This window comes from Athene noctua, chromosome 9 (genome assembly GCF_965140245.1).
Source record: "Athene noctua chromosome 9, bAthNoc1.hap1.1, whole genome shotgun sequence".
NCBI lineage: Eukaryota > Metazoa > Chordata > Aves > Strigiformes > Strigidae > Athene > Athene noctua.
The window spans coordinates 25,325,173-25,345,121 of NC_134045.1; the positions used below are offsets into that span (position 1 = coordinate 25,325,173).

Here is a 19,949-nt window from a genome sequence, read left to right on the forward strand (position 1 = left end):
CAAACACCTCAGCTATACTAACACAAGAGCTTATAAGGTTTTTTTATGGAAGTGGTGGTAGCTTCTAGAACACTTAAGTAGTAATAACAGTAGAGCTGGCCTCACGCTTAACCCATGACACTCTTCATATTGAAACAGCTTGCCTACCACTAAAGGTACCAAACAGCACAGTTTAGGATGCCTGCAATTATTTTAGGGGGGGAATTCCTTAACCAGGAATGTAATATCTTTCTTTTCCCATCAAAAGAAGTGGAAACTAGTTTGAATTAAATCAGCTAAGCATAACATAGCTGATATCTAGACTCCAAGCACGGCTAAGCAGTGAGACAGAGAAATCAACACCTATTTCCTCTCAACAGCCAGTCTTTATCGATACAAGTATTTTATTTTACTCAAAGATTTTTCAGGCTATTTGATAAGGTTCTTGTAGCCACAACCACTAATGTGAAACTCTTCAGAGTTACACCACCCATCAGACCAACGCTCAGTTTTATCAAGACCAATTACACAACAGAAAAAGGAGCTTAGTTGACAGGTCGAGTTTAATGATCAGTGTCAAATCAAGTAGTTTAGAAAAGATCCTCAAAATTTGGAAGCCCATTTTAGATGACATGTCACGTCTAGCTGAATGTAACAAATAATTAGATATCCATCCATCAGTCCAGCAGCAACAGAGGGGTCATTGTTCTTTCATTCCAATTACAATACAGTTCAGCAGAGTCTTTCATAGCTTTTAAGTATCACAGAATGTCTGACATCTGATTAGACTCCACTCATAATGCACTGGTTCATTCTCAAAGGAGGAATTGTATTATTTTCTTGACAAAAACCCTACTTTTTAACTTGGAGAGCTTAATTACACAATGAGATACAGGCACAGGTTTCTCTGTTTCTTTATTGCATAGTCACACACTAATGTAACAGTTTAAAATCCAACAGCTAGAAGTTTCTTTACATCAGGTAAAAACTGAGGAAAAAGGCCCATATCCTAGGAGAACAAAAGGCATTCCCTGTTACATTTGTTGTCTGCAAAGACAATTATTTCAGTAAACTATGATTAGGTAGATTACATCAAAATACACAATGTCACAACTGCCACAAAAACAAGACGCACAAATAAAAAAAAAAAGCAAAGATGTGCCAAGAAATACAAGTTAAAACATTCAAAATGAAGGCATTCAAATTTTAAAGCAAATACTATTGACTATGAAGTTGAGCAGAAAAAGGGAGCCTTCCTCAAAAGTGGTGCAGAATTCTAGTACTCTAAAAGTCAGTAGATTTTAATGAGATCAAAGCAATCTCCATTTCTGCAGCTTTCAAAGCCAAAAGATACACTTATGTCAGACTTACACCTGTCTGGTTCCAAAAACCTGTCTGGTTCCAAAACACCAATGCAAGCCACTCGTGACAGAAGATGACAAAAGGACTGGTCAGGTATATGTGGTGGCGTACACCTGACGTGCACCGGTGTGGAAGTCTTGGAATGTAGGAACATGGATCAAATATTCAAACACCAAAAAGAGTCGTTCCAGCTACAAAGTCACCAAAACCAAGACTTCTGATAAGAGCAACATTTAACAGAAATATTGAAAGGCAGTTGGAAGTCAGACCAACACAGATGCAGTTCTACGCTCAAAACCCCTCTACTCCCTTTTCAGTAAGCTGACCCCAAAATTATTTGTATTAGTCTTTAATTCCTCATACTTATTGCCACAGGAACGCCTCCCAGTACAGCATTAATTAACAGAAGCTACTACACAAGGACAAACACAAACACGTGCTTTAACCCTTTCATATTGTACCATCTAAAAGAAGAGCCTAAAGATTCCTATGCAGACACCTTTCAGTTTAAATGAGTTGTGAAAAATAGCTACAAATACTAGCTCCAACAATCAAATCATTTTTCCCCCCACGCAACTGAGAGAATAAGGCAAAAGAATTATATCCCATCTCCTGTTTTACATACATGTGCAGGCACAAAAAATTATTTTTCCTGAAGTTAGCTTCCAGCAAGGCCAATACAGTCATTGTAACATAAAAGTTTAAAAAAAAAAAAACCACCAACAAACCAACAAAAAACACAAATACCTGTTCATTTCCAGACTTCCAATTTCAAGGACAACCTGCCCTGCAACTGAGATACTGCCTACTTTAATCAGAGATGCTAAAAGACTAACGGGTAAATGCAAGACTCAAAAAACTAGCAAAATAACTGTAACAGGAAATCCCTGTAAAGCTTGTATTTGTAGCACAGTAATTTTTTCTACGTGGACCCTGTCTCCAGATACTTGAAACGATCAGTGCTGAAATTAAAATGGATTCACTTTATGTCAGTACACTTAGATGTGATTTTATCTAAATATGTATGGAGTATAGCTTATTAACTGTACAACTGGGTAATACACCTATTCTCTAACAAAACTTTCAGCACAGTACTTGAACAAAGTAAGTAAATCTCTATAAGAATTTTAAATAGATCACTGAAAAGACAATATTCAACAACACCTCTGATGAATGCATGGTGATGAACATGTTAAAAGGAGATTTACACACCTAGGAAGAAAATTTCGTGCATGAAGCAAACCTAACCATTGGGACTCAGCTGGGTATAAACATACTACAGCATTACGAAGCACCTGAAGATTAAACATTTACACCACAGTAGTTCCCTAAGAACAAAATATGTATTTTGTATTTGCATATGCTAGGAAAGCCATATTAACTAGTGAAACAAGTACAGAAAAACTTGGTGAAAACTACCAAGGTAACGAAGAAACTTTGAGCCTTGCATGAAGGTTTATAAAAGACCCGTTCATATATGACAAGAGTATTGATGCAGGCTGCCTACAGCTAGCTTAATGCTGCTGAGTCACCTGTACTTCTAAATGCAACGGCAACATTAAGATGGTTTTATTTGACCTTTATTTATTTTATATTAGTTTTTCCTAACCGCTAATAATGACAGAAGAATGCTACCAAGAAAAATCTCAAAAATAGACAAGATATGTGCCAGTTCTGAATCATTTTCTTGGGGTCCTCCTCAGAAAAACGTTTGCAAGAACAGCACTGAACAAAAACCTCAAACTTAACAATAACCACATCACGTACATTCAGGCAGAAAGTAAAATAATTCTTTTCCTATTGCCAGAACTGTAGATATCCCTTCCAAAATTATTTTGGAATCTATCATTCTCTGGCAAAACCAGCACTGATGTGACTCTGCAGACCAGGAACACAGTAAATAAAAGTCTGTCTGATGACACCAAGGGCTGTATAGTTCAACTGAGATGGTATAGTTCAACCAAGTTGCTATAGATGGTGTAGTTCTATAGAGTTCAACCAAGATGGTAACGTTCAACTGAGCAGTAGGGCTTGGGAGAGGTAATGAAACCGAAGACACATACTGCATGTTGAATACACCACACAGTAAAAAGAAATATATTACACTGGGATAGAAGACAGTTTCTTACATTTACCATGTAGAGTTACTCTGAGGTTAAATAGCCACATTTCAAATTGCCATGTGAGTAAGGCACAACTGTTGCAAGATAACAACAGCCTGAGGTAGAGCTATTAGGGAAGCAAAGGCAGGACCTGGGCACTTAACTGGTTAAACAAGGATATTCAAATGCCTTAGAATCATCAGGGTCACACTAAAAAGTGTTAAAGTGCTTTTAAACTGAACATTTGGACTTAAAAAAAGAAAGCACCTATTCTAAAAGTTCTGAACTTGGAATTGAGAAGCTAGTGTTCTGTCAGCAACCAGTGACCAGCAACCAAGTAGTGTCTGTTCTCCACGAAGACTCCTCAAATACAATCAATCAAGACCACATCACGAATTCACAGACAGACCTGCTCCCCATCAGAAAATCTGACCATACATTTGGTACATTAATTTCATGCACAGGCACACTGTTAAATACAGTAAAGAATAAAAAGCCAGTAAAAAAGGTGCTTGAGAGAAAATTATGGCTAGTAGTAGTATGCTTCAGAGGTAGATAATACTTGTGGCAATTGGACCGTAACTCTAGGATAGGGCTCCAAGCTGGCAGTGTCTGGGCCACAAATAAATTTCAATCACCACTTAACTTCGTTATCGTAAGGTGCTATAAATACAGTCTGGTCCCCAGTTGTCCTGAAGCTAGACAACTTTTTTTATAAGAAAAGTACATCTTAAGACAAAACTTTGAAGAGAGTGCACTGGTGCTCTATGAGTTACTGAAAAAAATTCTTTAAAGTATCTGAGTGCTGCATTTTGTCGATACTCTTCCAGCACTGGATTAGGTTTCAAATATTCCACACACACACACACCCCCCCCAGATCCCATTGGGAGGGTCAACTGGGGCTTATCTAATTTTGCTTTCCTTTGATGTAATCAGTTTTCCTGGGATCAATTGGACATTTTTGCCTAATTTGCTGCTCTTGCCAATTTTGAGATACGGGTGAATTCTCTTCTGTTCTCTTCTCCTGGTACATTATTAATACAGAAAAGTAAAACCTGCCAAAGCTAAAAGCTTCTACATTTGTTATAAGGTTTTAGAAAAAGTCTTCTGGCTTGCAGTGTAGATAGAGTGGACATTCTGTGGCATCCAGATCAAACAGTCAATAGAATGGGTTAGATTCTATTAATAATTTTTTTCCTTTTCCTCTTGTCATCCTAAGGAAGAAGATAAAATGTCTCTGTATATGTAACTAGAGAAGCTAGTTCTCTTCCCAAATCTCCAAAACAGTTCCACAAAAGGACCTGATCAGTATTAATACTTTCCACTTCTTCACACTTCCTGCTTGCTAACATGTTTTCAGATGGGATTATTAATCATGCAAAGCACGGAAAGAGCACTTGAAGAGACACAGAACAATTCAGAAAAGAGGCAGGGGAAGATATCTCCTGCCCTTATTTTTACTTTCAACTGCCAAAATAATTCCTTGATGATCCCTGCTCTAAAGCATGTCAGTTTGTTAAGGGTTAATATTATTTAATTCTTAAAAAATGCAAAACTAAGAAAACCCCACAGCTTCTCTACTGAGGGCCAAATGGCACTTAACAGAACTGAAATCGTCTGGCTGTGAAACTATACGGCATACACACACTGCAGAAAAAGGAAAAATAAAAAATGACGACAGTTATATCCAGGTATTGCAGTCTGGACTGACATTTCATGGGCCATCTACGGCCTGATCTGCTCAGCATGGTCCTTGGGCTGTAGTTCAGCATTCAAGAGATGCCTGCTCTGGAAGGATGAACGGACGGTGCGGTTCATTAATGGCTGAAGAGGGCGAAAGTTGTCTACCATTCTCTTCTCTTCTTCACCATCTGAAGTAAAGAGCAGCATCCGAAATGCCTCCAGCTGAGAATGAGAAACGTCCAGTTTTGTGACTTTACTAACTGGAGAATTATTGGAGTTTATGATAAAACACAATCATTCATGCTTGGGAAAAAAAGAAAAATCATCAAAGGTACTCTTGCATTTGCATGCTGAGAAATGCTAGCACGAACTTCTGGCACTTCTTTGTCACCTGCTGGTAAAGATTACACCATCATCCATATTGATGCAGAAGATGAATTGTCAGTCATCTGCCATCTTTAGGCAAATTATCTCTCAAATGTGGCATGTCTGAGACAGAACCGATTCCTATTCAAATACTGGAACATATGCCATCTTTAAATAAACCCCTCCAACCTTCTTAATTTACACCCTTCCTGGAGTTCTGCTATCTCATACAGACGTGCATATGCTGGCACCCAGAAAAGAGGGAACCTCAACAAGCAACAATCTACATAGTTGTTGTTCTTGGTGGTTTATAACTGAGGATTAAAATAAAGCATGCAGCAGATCATCTTTTAATGCTCACAAGGGCATTACAATGTTAAGTAAACTATGAGCCTTTCTATGCCATCAATGAATGAGAGTAAAGAGCCAAGAGAAGGAAAGAAAAAAGATAAGTTTCAACTGAAAAGAAGAATGATAGATGATGAATTCCGTTCTCTCTGCTCTGCTAACAATCTTCAGTTCTTCCCCTCCTGTTCCTTTATGTAAACTAAAACATTAAGATCATGTACATGCCTGTTCTTCAGAGTTAGTGTTCATTTGGAGCGTGACTTTCTAGAGGGACTAGCTCCACGCAAAAGTTGTATTAAAAAAATAATAAAAATCACTATCTTGCCTCATGCTGTTGGACTCACGCTTCATCATTAATCGAAGCCACAGAAACCAGGGACAATGCACAGATAACTTTCAGTGCCTCTTAAACCATGAAAAAAAAGTAGATTTTGGGGGGATTGTTCATTTTTACTTGCTTTGCAACAATCTCCAAGACTTGTCCTCTGCTCCTCAAAGTACTCCGCTTCTTTCAATAGACAAAAAACCCCCTGAAAACTCCCAACAAAAACCACAGTTGTAGTACAATTTCAGTAGGTCCTCCTCCTGCCTGTTTTCTGCTTGTCCCTACATTTACTTCAACCCAAGGAATAACATCACACTGACAGGTGAAGTACTAAAATTAAAAGCAGTAGAGCGCATATGGCGACAAGTGAGGGTTGGTCTCAGAACAGATTATTGACCAAGAACTCCTCCACTTGAAATAACTTCTGTAGCACAAACAGTTGCTGTAACCTTTGTTCGTCTGTCCTTTTTAAGGGGGAATGAAGGAAAAAAAAAAAAAAAAAAAAAAGAAAAGGAATTCAAGGACGGTACAGCCAAATATAGAGTAAACATGCCTACAAAAGCAAAGCAGAAAACCCAACGGGGACTTGCTCTATCTCTGGCCATCAGAATGGCATGTGAAGGACTCGGAGCCACCCACCACCCCTTCTGCACCTCCAGAGTCTGCCCAGGGGAAGAACAGAGGACTGGCCCTCGCAGCCTCTGCAAGGCTTCTGTCCAAATGCACACAGCTATCAAGAACATGCACAAAAGGTCAGGGTGGGGAATTTAACAAAACGTGCCCTTTCTCCTCCTGCCCTGCCACAAGAAGGGCTGCATCCTGGTAAGGAGAACAAAATTATGCAGTGTTGCAATAAGTAGCCTTTGAAGTTTTCAAGGGGCTTCCAGCATAAAGGCACTGTTTATCAAAGATTAAGATAAAGCTCTATGAGAAGGCTGGAGAAGCATCTTTAACTGCCCACTGAAGAGGTCTTAAATCTTTCAGTATTAGCTGTTGTTACTGTCAGGATACCTCCCCAAAGAAATCCTGGGTGTGAAGCAGCCACCCATCTCAGCGTATTCACAGAGAATTACTGGTAAGCAACTACCTCTGTGCATCTTACGCTCCATGGCAGCAGGCAGTCCAACAGGTACGGTATGATTTGAAACATGAGCAGGAGATTTACCTGATTCTCATCAACCTCTATGGGCTGCTTCTTAATAATCCATGTGACCGATTCAGTAAGTGGGGGCGTAGTCAAAGAGCCTGCATAGGTCCAATAATCAGGGCACGAAGGTATCAAACAGGAGGGATCAAAGACATCAAACTCGATAACAGCGTCCTAAACGTCAGAAAGCTATTATTTTAAAAACTGTATCTTGAGAAAAAAAATTACAGAAGACTTTAAAAGATTTTAACAATCTTAAATACTGTACATGTTAGGTATGCATATGCAAAATTAGGTATTGTGAATATTAATAATGTTCTACGTAACATTATATATAACTACGTAACAATTTAAAACCCCATGAACTCATAGAAAAATCGGTAAACTGGGTTTGAAGCATAAGAAGCAGCTAGTGTGTAGACAAAGTTTAAATATTTCTGTTGTCTCCACAAGCCATTACGAATTCAGTGCATAAAAAATAAGGAGTATGAAGGAACAACTGACTACGTCTTTGTGGGAGCTAGAAGCAAACAGGAAAAAGAAAGAAGTAGTGGTGGAATAACTTCAGGTGTTCTGACAGATACACTTAATCGACAGCAAACAATAGGGCTTTTACTTTTCACCATGTGATTTTAGGCAGTGGGGAGAGGGAAGACAACTGAAGTTTTCTTTAAATCGTATCAAATATTCATGTCTCCAGAATGTGCACTCCCACAAGTGAGATACCAGACAGCATGTAGGAGCTTCAGAGCCCATGATTTTCTACACAAACATTTTACTCCTGGGGTATTTCCAGGATATACTGGCAAGGCAGGAAAGGAAGAGGCTTGATCAGTTCTCCACTGGGAATGAGAAATATTACAATAAAGAACCTTTCAAAAATAGGGGCTAGAGGTTCTAGATGGGAGCTTTCACCCTTCAAGTGAGAGAGAAAGGTGCTTGGACACCAGAACAGACATTATCTGACCTTCCTCTTCCTCCTCACCAGGGTGAGGTTCCTTGGGGTTTGGTGCTTAAGTCAGTGTTAACAGTGGCAAGGCAACAAAGGCTTTCAAACGTTTTAAACCAAGTGCAGATGAGTTGTTGGGTGACTGACACCCTTTGGAAAGGGATACCTTCAGAGCAGCCCACATGTGGCTTGAGGAGCCTAATGTTTGATACTACCTTTTTTTTTTTTTAAAATCTTGACTTAGTTTCTTTCAAATTCATCTGCTGTAAAATATTATATTCTCATAATGGATGTATATTCACAGATTTTTGTAGGTCTTTTGGCACTGAACTGACTTGTTTGGCATTTATCTGGCAGAATTTTCACTGCACCGCCATAAATATGTGGTTTATTTGGATAAAAATAATCCTTACTGCGATAAATAATGGCACAGTGATTCAGCTGGGTGTGCTTACATGCCAGCAAAATTCTTGATGTGTATTTTTTGTGTGTACTTTCAAAAAGGAACGGGCACCTGGAGGAGCATGAGCTGCTTCTGAACGCTATCAGAGACGCAGCACTCCCTCTCCTGGCGGAAGTGAGAAATCAGCTATGAAGAAAGTCCCATTCCTCTAGCAGAAAATTGAGTGTTTAAAGAAAAGCAAACAATAATCTCCTCCTCAAAGATCAGACAAAAATCAGAAATCCTTAATTCCGCAAGAAATAAGCTGCCACTTTACACAGCAGAGAAAGTTCTTTCCAGTTAAACAACACACGAAAACTAATCCTGTGGCAGCTGTTTTCACAGAAGTGGAAGGGCAGGCTTAAACATGTGTGTGCCCTTCTAAGGGGATACCATCTCAAAAGCATTATTTCTTAAAGCAAGAGGTTTGGAAAGCTTCAAGTACACAAGTCCTCCTTAAAAATTAGCTTCCCTGCCTCCGGCATAATCAACAATTCACCCAAGGTGTCAATCGGGCTCCCTGCTGACATTTAAGGAAGTATTTATTAGTGTTTTGCTATTCTCAAAGTTTTCTTTATGCTGAATGACTGCATCAGCTATTCTGAGTGCTAAGTGGTGGGACACTTAAAAATACTCACCTTGTGTTTAATTGCTGGCAAAGCATCAACTAGCATCTGCAGCCCTTCGTGATGTGCTCCTAGCTGCAGAAGATGGGTAGGGGTTAGGCAATCATTAAACTGACATTCTGCGTTTCTACCCTAATTAGCATTTTTTGAAAACAACAACAATCTAGAGGTATTTTGTCTTAATTTGGTTTTAACAAAATGAAAATAAAAAGGCATCATTACACAAAGTGAAGTTACCTTTAAAAACACTCCAATAACAGCTAAGCCGTTACCTTCCATCACAGCTTCTTCAAAAGTTGGGTACACAACAGCATTCCAGTGTACTAAATGCAACTGAAATAGAAATGAATGAGAAATCAACACACGCACAGAGCACAGCAATGACAACAAGACATTTGATCTTTGCTACATTTGGTCCTTGGCAATTTGAGACACTGCAGCAAGTTACCCCCGAAATCACACACCACAAAAATGAGGACCTAAATGTTATTGGAAAATAATGGTACTTCCCTTTTTTTTTTTTTTCCCCCTCTCCCTTTTTTAAACAGTAGTCAGAGACCCATAAACTGCATTTCAAACATATGAAAGAGATTTCGTCTGTGCGAGACTGATTACAGGAATGCCAGTTAAAGGCACAAAAAACCTGTAGTATACCTGGAACTGAAGGACTCTTCCATCTCTTAAAAGGCAGAACAGAGCATGCTGTTCTGCTAAGAAATATTCTCCTGCACATGACATAAGCTTTCTCTGCATTGCTTACAGGCCAATACAAGCATTCCACTGAGGGGTTTTGTGCATTAAATAGACAGCCAGCACCAGTCCCAAAACTTAGTCATACAGTCTTGCTGTTAATAAATATCTTGCCAAGCTGATAGGCATCATTATGAACACCTTAACAGGAGATAAACATCTCAAAATAAGCAGTGATATTTTTTCGAATTATTCATCTTTGGCATATAACTGTGTTTATACCTGTCATACCTTCCTCTCTGAGCAACTTAATCTATATTTTTCCCTGTTGGCTCCATCCTTTTTTAATGACTCTCATCCTACCTTAGTAGTTACTTAATCACAAGTTTTGTTATTTTAATAATTGCTTAAGAGTTGAAAACAGAAAATAAAGCGATCATGATAACCACACTATATTACCATAGAATTTTGCTGTACACAATTCTAATGACTTAAGAAAAACAACCAAAAGTTGTTGATAACTGAAATAAACTTTCTAACATTAGCCAAGGCTCTTGGGTCACACACACGAGACAGTTACTGTATATAAAGTAAGCAGGGCCAGGCTTCCCGAGTTACAGGTATGGGTGTCAGAATTAAACAATCTTCCATTCTCTCTTTAATTTTTTTTTTTGAAAGAGTATTTAGCATGTGCTTTGTTTCTCTGCAAGTATTTAGTAGTAATAAACAAAGTGATTTCAAAGCAGTAAGGATTGGGAGGTCCAGTGAAGACAGAAGCTGAGATGCAGCACATGCGCTGTACTCGCAAGAAAATAGATCCTACACCTCACGTGAACTCTTTGCTTACTGCAGCTCAGAGCTAAAGCACTTACATTTTTTAAAATTAAGGTCTGAGCTTGCACATTTACCTCAGTATTTGCTGCCCAACTGGTCTGTGCCACATTAGCTGGGAGTTCCTCAAGACCTGACTGCCCTCAGTCTGCTTTCTGTCTCAGCCTTTCCCCCTCCAGAAGGAAGGACAAGCAGAGTTGTGCCACTCCACGCAGACAGAGCTGGAATGGCAACGGCACTTTGCTGCCTGTTTCTCTGGCAGCTATCCCTGGGGACATTCAGGGAGAAGAAAACATTCCTGAAACTTTCAGTAATGGGGCCAACGTTCAATTTTAAGACTGCGTCCTTCTCAAGAAAACACAGGGAACATCAACCTACTAATAATCAGTACATGTGCTGTGGCACCTACCAGGTCTGATCCTTAACAGTAAGCTGCAATTTTTCAAATTGGGAGTTTTCTGACAGGCAGTATAATCACAGACAGCCTCCCGTCCCCACAAGTATCTGCATTGCTCAGCATTTTATCTCATACCTCTGCAGGGTAAAATTTACTGTCAACTGTGTGCTCCGAACCCCACTCGTTTATAGCTCCCCAGTGGAAGTGGAACTGCTTTAGCCTGTACTGGTTTTCCAAGGGACCTCCAACGATTACTAAAAAACAAAACAAGACACACATATTGATAAACATGACTTAGAATCATCCAGACAAGTAATACAGCAAGATCCTCTTCGAAATAAACTTGCCCAGAAAAGAAAATCAGAGGAGCAAGTACCTTAACGGAAACAGTCCCTTATTGCTTGGCTACTTTTACACTTCACTTTGCTATGACAAAATTGTTCAAGCAAACACATCACTGTTTTTTCCCTGCAGTCCGAATCAGCTCTATCAAATTGAAGATAAGCTATCTTCAATTCCATCTGCCTCCAAGGGAATTTTTTTGCCAGTTGACATCAAGATTGGCAGAGTCATGGTGATTACATGATCCCTTCCACACTCTCCTCTCTGAGCAGGCATGTGAGAGCTGCCTTACCAGAAGAAACATGTATGATGACAAAGCAACGAATGCATCTATTAAATGACATCCCAGCAAAGCCTCAATAGCTATGAAAAATATTGAAGTCTCCCGTGACAACAGAAGACTTCAAAAATCCAATTTTGCCAGAAAAATCAGTACCTTGTGTCAAATGCTCAATGCTGCTTTTTTTAAAAGTTACAAAACTCCAAAGATATTATTCTGCTCCAATGCAGCTTTCAGACTGCCTAACCAATGTTATAAGATTTCCTGCACAGCCAGAAATATTCTAATATTGTGCCTATTGTAAGCTGTTCAAACTACACTCCACAAAGTACCTAAACATATAGCCCGCCTATGGGTAAGATTCTGAGTTTCTGGAAAACTTTAGTGCCCTTTTTAGCCATGAGTAAAGGTAAGCATTCAGTCTGCTCTCCTGATTTCAGAAAGCCTCTCATCATTTTGCAAACACACGAATGAAAAAGTCTATGCCTAGTTTTCTGTGTACTGTTAGGTTTTACTAATTTCCTCCTAACTGACCCAGAGACATCCTGAAAAGTCTTCTTAGGCACCCTGAAGAGTCTTCTTGCTAGTTATCATAGTATGGGGTAAATGAGAGACCATAATTCCTTCCAAAGGGCTAACTGCAAACATTTGCTGATTTTTACTTAACCGTACCTCATGGTTAAATTTTAGAGCAGCCCACTGTATAAAGTACATAATCCCAACACTACTTCTGAAAATAAGTTAATCGCTTTAATGCTAAGGAGAAAACAATGAGAAGCATTAAGAGCTTTTCTTGTCCTTTTTTTTTTTTTTTCCCCCTGAAAGCCAGCCAGTGGTTTTGAAATTCTAACTAGATAGGCCTGCTTGTGATAAGAGTAAGCTAAAACGAGCTATGCAAATTGATGCAAATTAATATTTAATTAATTTCATCCATTGCTGCTGAGCTCTTCGCATAAAAGCAATACTGACCACCACTAAAAAAAAAATCACGATGGAGAAAGGTAACTTTCAGAGATGGGATGAAGACGTGGCCCACACTGCCAGCCAGGTCTTTCAGAATTAAAGTTTCTGCGCTCTAACGTTATCCATTCCTGAGTATGTGATGAGGCAAACCTGCAAGGGACTGTATTCATGTTAATATTCACTTGAATGTTTGCCTGATGGGTAAAGTTAGGTACAGACACACATAGGTAGACAATCAAGGTCCTATAGCTGACACTAAAAAGTGACAGGAAGCAAACAGGAACTTACAGCCCCTTTAAAAGCATTTTTGCCATTTCATTTCCTCTCAGTTACCAGTTTTGATAATTGCAAAACAAACCAGAAGTTTAAAGGAACTTCAATAACGATCAGGGAAAAGAATTATCCTCAGCTTTTTACTGTAGCCCTAGCTCTGTTTCAGTCTCATTTCCTTGCAGCAGATGGCATTGATGCACACAGAGAGGACCACGCTCTGTATTTACTTCTCCACACCCTCTTTCCTCTTCCTCCTCCTGTTCTGCCCATAAACAAACACCCCATGGCAGCACTACCTTCATCTTTTGCCCAAGTCTTGTTCTGCCTCATCTCAGGGGTTGGACATTTTTTGTCTATCCGGGATACATGTTTCATTTTGGTTTTTATCTTTGTTTTTAAACCCTGTTTTTAAAATTCGTTGCTTTTTTTGTTTGTTTATTCATAAGCTTCCTTTTCTGTATTTCTATTATTGTTAGACAGAAGCTGGCAGAAAGAAAAATCAGAAACAGCAACAGTGAAGAGAGAAGGTGGGGCAGAGAGGCAGGCACTTGAAAACCTGGCCATTTATACAGCAGCATCCTGTGGTCTGTTGGTTCTCAGTCTATCCTTTTGGAGACCTGTCACTGTTTAATGCCATCCTCCACCAGTCATCATCACCCTCCACTGATTTTTAATTCATTTGAGGAAGAGGATGATGATGAGAAGGCTGCCATCCAGAAAGAGGCAGCAAGAATGCTCTCATTTACCATTTACCTCAAGTATTCAGTCTTACCTGCGAGGCAGATAAGATCTTTCAGAGCTGAATAGCCAGCTGCTGACAGGCCAGCACCTCTCTGACAGTCCTGATGATTTCATGCTTGCCTCTGTGTCACAAAAACTGTCCCTGTGTATGTAAATGTCCTGTATTTCTTAACCTCCTGCAAGCAGTTCCCCTCCATTACATCAATTCTTGCAGAAAAAAACCTGTTATCCATTGAACTTCAAATCATTACACTTTCCAGAAACACAACAAATAGCAGGGTATGGCTGTATAAAGTAAAAGACTGTTAAATTAAAAAGCAAGAGCAATCTGGTTAGTAAGCTAAAATCACTGATGAGCTAACCAGTGATGTCTTCATCTCAGTCTCTCCTCTAACCCCACCTCACTAATGCAATAGCAGTTTGTACTGTAAAAACAGAAGGGCACTACTTGCTTTCTTCTTACACATCACAGTGCTCAAATGAACAAGGGCAAGAATATTCTCCGATTGGAAACTAATATGCTGGGTGAACAGTTATAAACAATAATAAAAAAAAAAAGAACAACAAAAAAAAGAGAATGTCACACCCTGAGAGCTCCATGCATTCTCCCACTACCATTTCTGCTGCGCTGTTTTAATCAGCCTCTTTCCAAACATGAACCAAAATACTGGTATTGTGGAGACAAAGCATTTGTTTATTAACATGCTGAAAGCTTCCTTCCCGGGAACATGACTACCCTTACCAAGTTCTCACATCTCTCAAGGTAAGCAGTCACGTTAAATGTAAGGGACTCTAATCAAACAGGCTCAAACTTGTCCAGGGTCACTCAATTTTTCCCTCCGGGAGAAGCTGAGTAATCAACATGAATCATGTGCTTCACAATATCCCTGACCAACTGCTACCAGCTCACCTACCTTTACGAAATATCTTCTTTATACATACCAGCAACATCCTTCGGTAAAGTCAACTTTTAAAAGGAACAACAGAGAAAATCTGGAATTTGGTAGCAGTATCTTGAATTTAAATCACTTGACTCTGTGGGGCACTTAAAAAAAATACAGCTGCTCAAGTCAGCGTGCTTATTCACAACAAATTGCTGGAACACATAACTGGATTTCTCATGCACAGACTCCTGATTATACTAAAACAACAGGGACGCATTCACCTGCTGCCTACAGTAGCAGCTCAGTATTGTTTAATGCTCCAAATGTTTATTGAGGTAAGTATATATGCTTTCCAACTCAAAGTCATTTTGGTGCTGATTATTAAAGTAATCTGCCACTTACCTCTTTTGTGGTGTTAACAGATGTATTTAATGCATTTGAAATAAAGTGTAATGATGGAACCTCATTTAAAGTTAAATACATACGGCTGAAGATTAGCTCACGTAGGCAAAGCTGTGATGAGACCTTATAGGATTGTGATATTACGAGATATTAGGAGACAGGATGTTAAGGTTTGTGCAGTAAAAATCAATTTCCACCTACAACAGAGGATTTGTGCACATGCCCATGGTAATAAATACATGGTAAAAGTGAGGCCTATGTAGAACTTCTCTGCATTTAGCTAAAGCGTTCTTCTACTGTACATTAATTTTCTACATTTGTGTTGCTATTGAACCTGAGGTTTTACAGCATGCAAATATTTCTCCTCTCTAAGCATTAATAATACATTACACAGATTTTTCTGAGTTTTGCTTACTTGATCTATCAGCAGAATCATCAAATTCAACCAGGAATGAATATCCATTGTTCCAGATGTGAAGACACGTTGTTGGGTCGTAGCTGATTTTCAGAGGCTTCAGAAAAGGGTCATAAACACTGTCTCTCCACTGGATGTTGATAGGAGACTGCCGGGTGCCCCCAGGAATTGTAAGCGGACTCTGCCAAAGTGGATGCACTGGAAGACAATGAAGAGAGTCAGGCTCTAATGCACGATACAGAACTTCCAACTGAACACCTCAGAACGCTCTGGCAAGAGAGGATGCTTTGGCATATTGGCTCCAAAAGCTAATTCAAGTCAGCTGATGCACAGGAAAGTAAAATAATAACACATTCCAGTTACATGACTCAGAGCTACGCAGCAAGGGCAGTAATTTGACTTGCAACTGTGTTGATACCTTTCCGTGTTCGCAAAATGCTCTGCAAATAAACTGCCCCCCTTATTTGTCAGAAAATTGTTTTCCTTTCATTGCCAATTGGTTTTAAGGTGGCTTTAGTTTTAAAAGTTTGCCAGAGCCTCACCACCTCAGATTTCCTTATAAGACAGTACCATCAGCTGACGCCAGATCGCACCAGACACGGGGTAACTCCCACCGCAAAGCAAAAACATTCTCTTGAAGGTGCCAGTCTTTCACCTACGTGTGCTTACGGGTTACACCACTAAGGGTGTAGTGCTCCTGCCACCCATACCAATATTGACCAACGCTGCTTTATGCAGTGGGGACCTGCAGCTGATCCCCACACCAGTAAAATCCTCAACTACCAACTTCGGGGGCAGCTTGGGTACCTCAAAGCAGGGCAGATAGTGAATAGTTTCTACAGGATTTTATTCTGCTTAAAAAAAAAAGAATCAAACTGAGACCTGTGTGGATTTGGGGAGCACTTGTTCCCCACACTTTTTTTTTGTCTGTCCCCAGTCCATCCGCTGAGCCCAAACCTGAGAGGCTCTAAGCACTGCATTACTGGCTACTTCATTAGATAAAATTACTCGTGGTCTTTCGCAAGGCGAAAGGAAAAATAAAATTAAATCTTTTAACAAACCCTTCGCATGAGGGGTGGTTTAACAACCAGCCTCCTCAGCAAGGGGCAAACTTTATCGGTCCGCACAAGGTCACCGCGCGGTGAGGAGGCGGGCGAGCAGAATATTCTCCAGCAGTGCCACTGTTGTTATTGTTACAGCCATTTCATGACGTTTCGGAGGAACTGTCCCGGACAAAACACCAGCCTGAACTTGGCGGCCCCGCCTCTTCTACCCAAACTTTCGAAGCACCCGCAGCCCCCTGAGCCCGGGGAGGGGCTGGAAGCGGCGCCATGGCGCGGGAAGCGCGGCCCGGTGACCTGCTCTCCTCAGGCGGCGGGACCTGCTGCCGGGGGGGTGAGGGCAGCCCCGGCCCGAGGGAGCCGGTCCCCGGGCGGCCCCGCTGAGGGAAGCGGCTCCCCCCTGAGGGAAGCGGCGCGGGAGGGCGGCGGCACTCACGGGCGTCTCGCAGGCGGTAGGAGCAGCAGGCGCCCAGGCTGCAGCGTCGTGTCCCCCGCCGTGAGGCAGCGGCCGCCCAAACCCGGCGCAACAGCAGCGGCAGCATCGCGGAGGAGACCGCGGAGTGGCCGGGCGCCACCGCCCAGGCCGGCGCGGCCCCTTCCGGCACGGCCCCCCCGTCGCCATGGCTCCCTCAGGGGAGAGGGCGGTTTCTCTGCCTGAGGCGAGGCGAGGCGAGGCGAGCGGCTTCTGCCCATCCGGCAGCTCTTTCCTCAAGGCTCAGCTTTTACCAGCTGTAGCAACGTTAAAGAGACCGCCGTTCCCTGTGTGGTGCGTGTTCGCCATTTCCCGTGTCAGGCTGTGCCTGACACACACCAAAAAGGTGTTTCCTCTCAGGGTGACAGCGTCAGGGCTTGCTTACACACTTGAGGGGATTTAGTGTTTAGTGTTTATTCTTCTCCACTTAGTTTTGATTAGTAGGAGGCTTTGGTTTCTCCCCTCTAAAGGTGGGCTGGAGCATCCCTCTCCTACAGAGATAGGGGTGGCCTTGAGCAGGGTCCCTGCCTCAAACTACACACAGAGTTAACACTATGGAATTATTTAATTAGGAAAAGTTAACATTATGGCCACTTTACCCAACTGTATCTGCCCCTAAGGCTGGAAGCCAAAACAGCCCAGCCACAGGATGGTAAAACAGGCCAACTGAACTAGTGCTTGACACCACTTGAAGCAGTCTTCAATGAAATTCTGATTAAAACTTTGGTTATTCCTTGCACCTTTTCTGTGTTACAGCTGCCAGTGAGGAACACAAAGCAAAAGAGAAAAGCCTGTAGAAAGCTGACAGTGCTGGTGAAGGCGCAGAGATGAAGTAAGTGTCTTCATTTTTGCCATGTCTGTTGGGCAGCCAGGAGCCATACATCACACCTCGGCTCTTGGCCTTCATCTTCCCACCTGCTTTCAATCATATTGGTTAATCTCTTAAAAGTCATCTTACAAATCTGCATTTACTTCTTGGGGATTTTTAATCTTGTCGGGGTGAGTGCTTTTGAATTTTCATGAGGAACCTGATGTAGCACTGAGAATGTTTTACTGAAATGGACATGGGACTACTCATCTAGGGTTAACCAAGAAGTGTTTTGTCTAGTTTACAACATCATGTAAGAAGTCTCCACTGCATTCACAGTATAACTTATTTAAAGTACCCCAAAGCTGAGTAAGAGGAGGTTGAAATCTAGCAAGTGATTTGCTTTGAGTGGTTACATGATCAGAAAAAAGGTCACTGGGAGATGTACAAGCAGTTTGTGATCTCGGGATGCTCAGCTGGGTTTCAATTTCATTTTACTTCCTTCCTGACAAGATATGCCTTCCTTAAAGCACAGGGGGTTTTTTGTACAGTAGGATTCAATTGCAAATATAACGGATTCTTGGTTTGACTCTCAATGTTTTTCAAGATGAGTAATTTACTGTCCTCAACATACAGCTTTCTGTACCTTAAAAAGAAGAGGTAGGTACTTGATGAAATTGAAAAGAGTTGCTGCCCATAAACATCACTATTCATTCAGGCTTAATCACAGTTTAATAGCCAACTAACTGATCATGGTTAGGCAACTGTGTTTAGCACAGGTCAGACATAGTTGTTGAAGCTACTTAACAGCAGCAGGTAGCTCCTGGTCACGAGCACAGCCCATAGGAGCTTCATGCTTAATTGCAGCAGGGAGCTCAGCCATAGCTCCAGAGATTTTAATACTGAGCATAAACACAAGATAACTGGGTTTTATTCTCATCTACTAACAAAACAAGACTGTCATTCCTTCATGTTCCATTCTTCCATGACGTGTCTTCTAAATATAAATTATAATCTTGGGCAGTTTAGAGGTCACATCTACCGAATTAACTAATGTATATATGTCCAACATCATAGTATAGATGCTTACTGTTGCAGAACATAACCTGGTTTCTGTACAACTATCAACTTTTCTGTATTTTGAGAGCAGTTAAAAAAAAAAAAAAAAAAGCCTCAAATTCCTCAGCTTTACACTGTGGCATTAAGATGACCAAACTTTGTGAAGCTTTTTAGGGATTTGATCCTGCAAGGTTCTGAAAATGTGAAGTTTATTATAGAGCTACTAAGCTGAAGAGAATGAGTCATTTCTTGTGGGTTGAACAGCACCACCAAAGGAAAGTTCTTATGGTGTAGACTTTGGGAAATGATGGGCTGTTCGGGTGCAAAACTAAAGAGAAATAACTTTGACCTACAACGCTTTTGTTTCCCTTCTGAATCATTCACAGAATCTGCACCCAGTTTTTATGTGCACATGCTATTTCTTACTGAGCATAAATGTCAGGAAAACTTTAGCATTTAATTAAAAAACCCCTTCTCTTTAGGAGGTTAAAGAAAACCCTTCAAAATATGAGCTCGGTGGCAGTGAGAGGGTTTGTTTTGCAAACTGCAGACAGAAAAGCAAAAACTACCTGTGCAAAAGGAAACATAAACCCTAGACCATGTTCCCAGCACTTAGCCTGTGTGGCCAAAATCTTCTTTTCTGGACCATTCTAGAAACAGAGTTTCTCCTTGGCCATGTCCCAGCTAGAGATGATGGTTTATGCAAGAGAGAGATGGCTCCCTTGCAGCAAGCAGCAAGAGAACAACAGCAGCCAGAATTATATCGTCTCTGTTGTTCTCGTGTTTTTCCAGAATTTTAAAGTTTCTGGACCATCTGGGAGGTTTCAGCTATGCTCTCTCTTGTTCCTGAACAGAGTGGTTTCGGTGTATAGGGAACACCACAACCAGAAATCTGGCAATTGGCCTATGGGATGAGTTCAAGTGATGCAGAATCTGTGTGGAAAATGAAATAGAAACCTCATCTACTAGGTCTGTTTTCAAATGTGCAAAGTTAAAACAAA

General features: G+C 40.8%; 1 protein-coding gene across 1 annotated transcript; it reads right to left on the reverse strand.

The window, feature by feature from the left end:
• Nucleotides 1-877: 877 nt before the first annotated feature.
• On the reverse strand, nt 878-17,192 carry CA5A (carbonic anhydrase 5A). Its single transcript, XM_074912915.1, has 7 exons — nt 17,046-17,192; nt 15,549-15,746; nt 11,384-11,502; nt 9,568-9,663; nt 9,343-9,405; nt 7,332-7,487; nt 878-5,349 (listed from the first exon to the last, which is right to left on the reverse strand). Exons 1-7 carry the CDS (start codon nt 17,149-17,151, stop codon nt 5,170-5,172), a joined length of 918 nt encoding a protein of 305 aa, XP_074769016.1. The 5' UTR covers nt 17,152-17,192; the 3' UTR covers nt 878-5,169.
• Nucleotides 17,193-19,949: the final 2,757 nt, after the last annotated feature.

Coding starts and splice junctions, on each gene's coding strand:
- CA5A (XM_074912915.1), bottom strand. CDS start 17,151: ATGCTGCCGCTGCTGTTGCGCCGGGTTTGGGCGGCCGCTGCCTCACGG. Junction 15,747..17,045: donor CTACCGCCTGCGAGACGCCC/GTGAGTGCCGCC, acceptor ATTGTCTTCCAG/TGCATCCACTTTGGCAGAGT. Junction 9,664..11,383: donor GTAAATTTTACCCTGCAGAG/GTATGAGATAAA, acceptor TTTCTATTTCAG/TTGCATTTAGTACACTGGAA.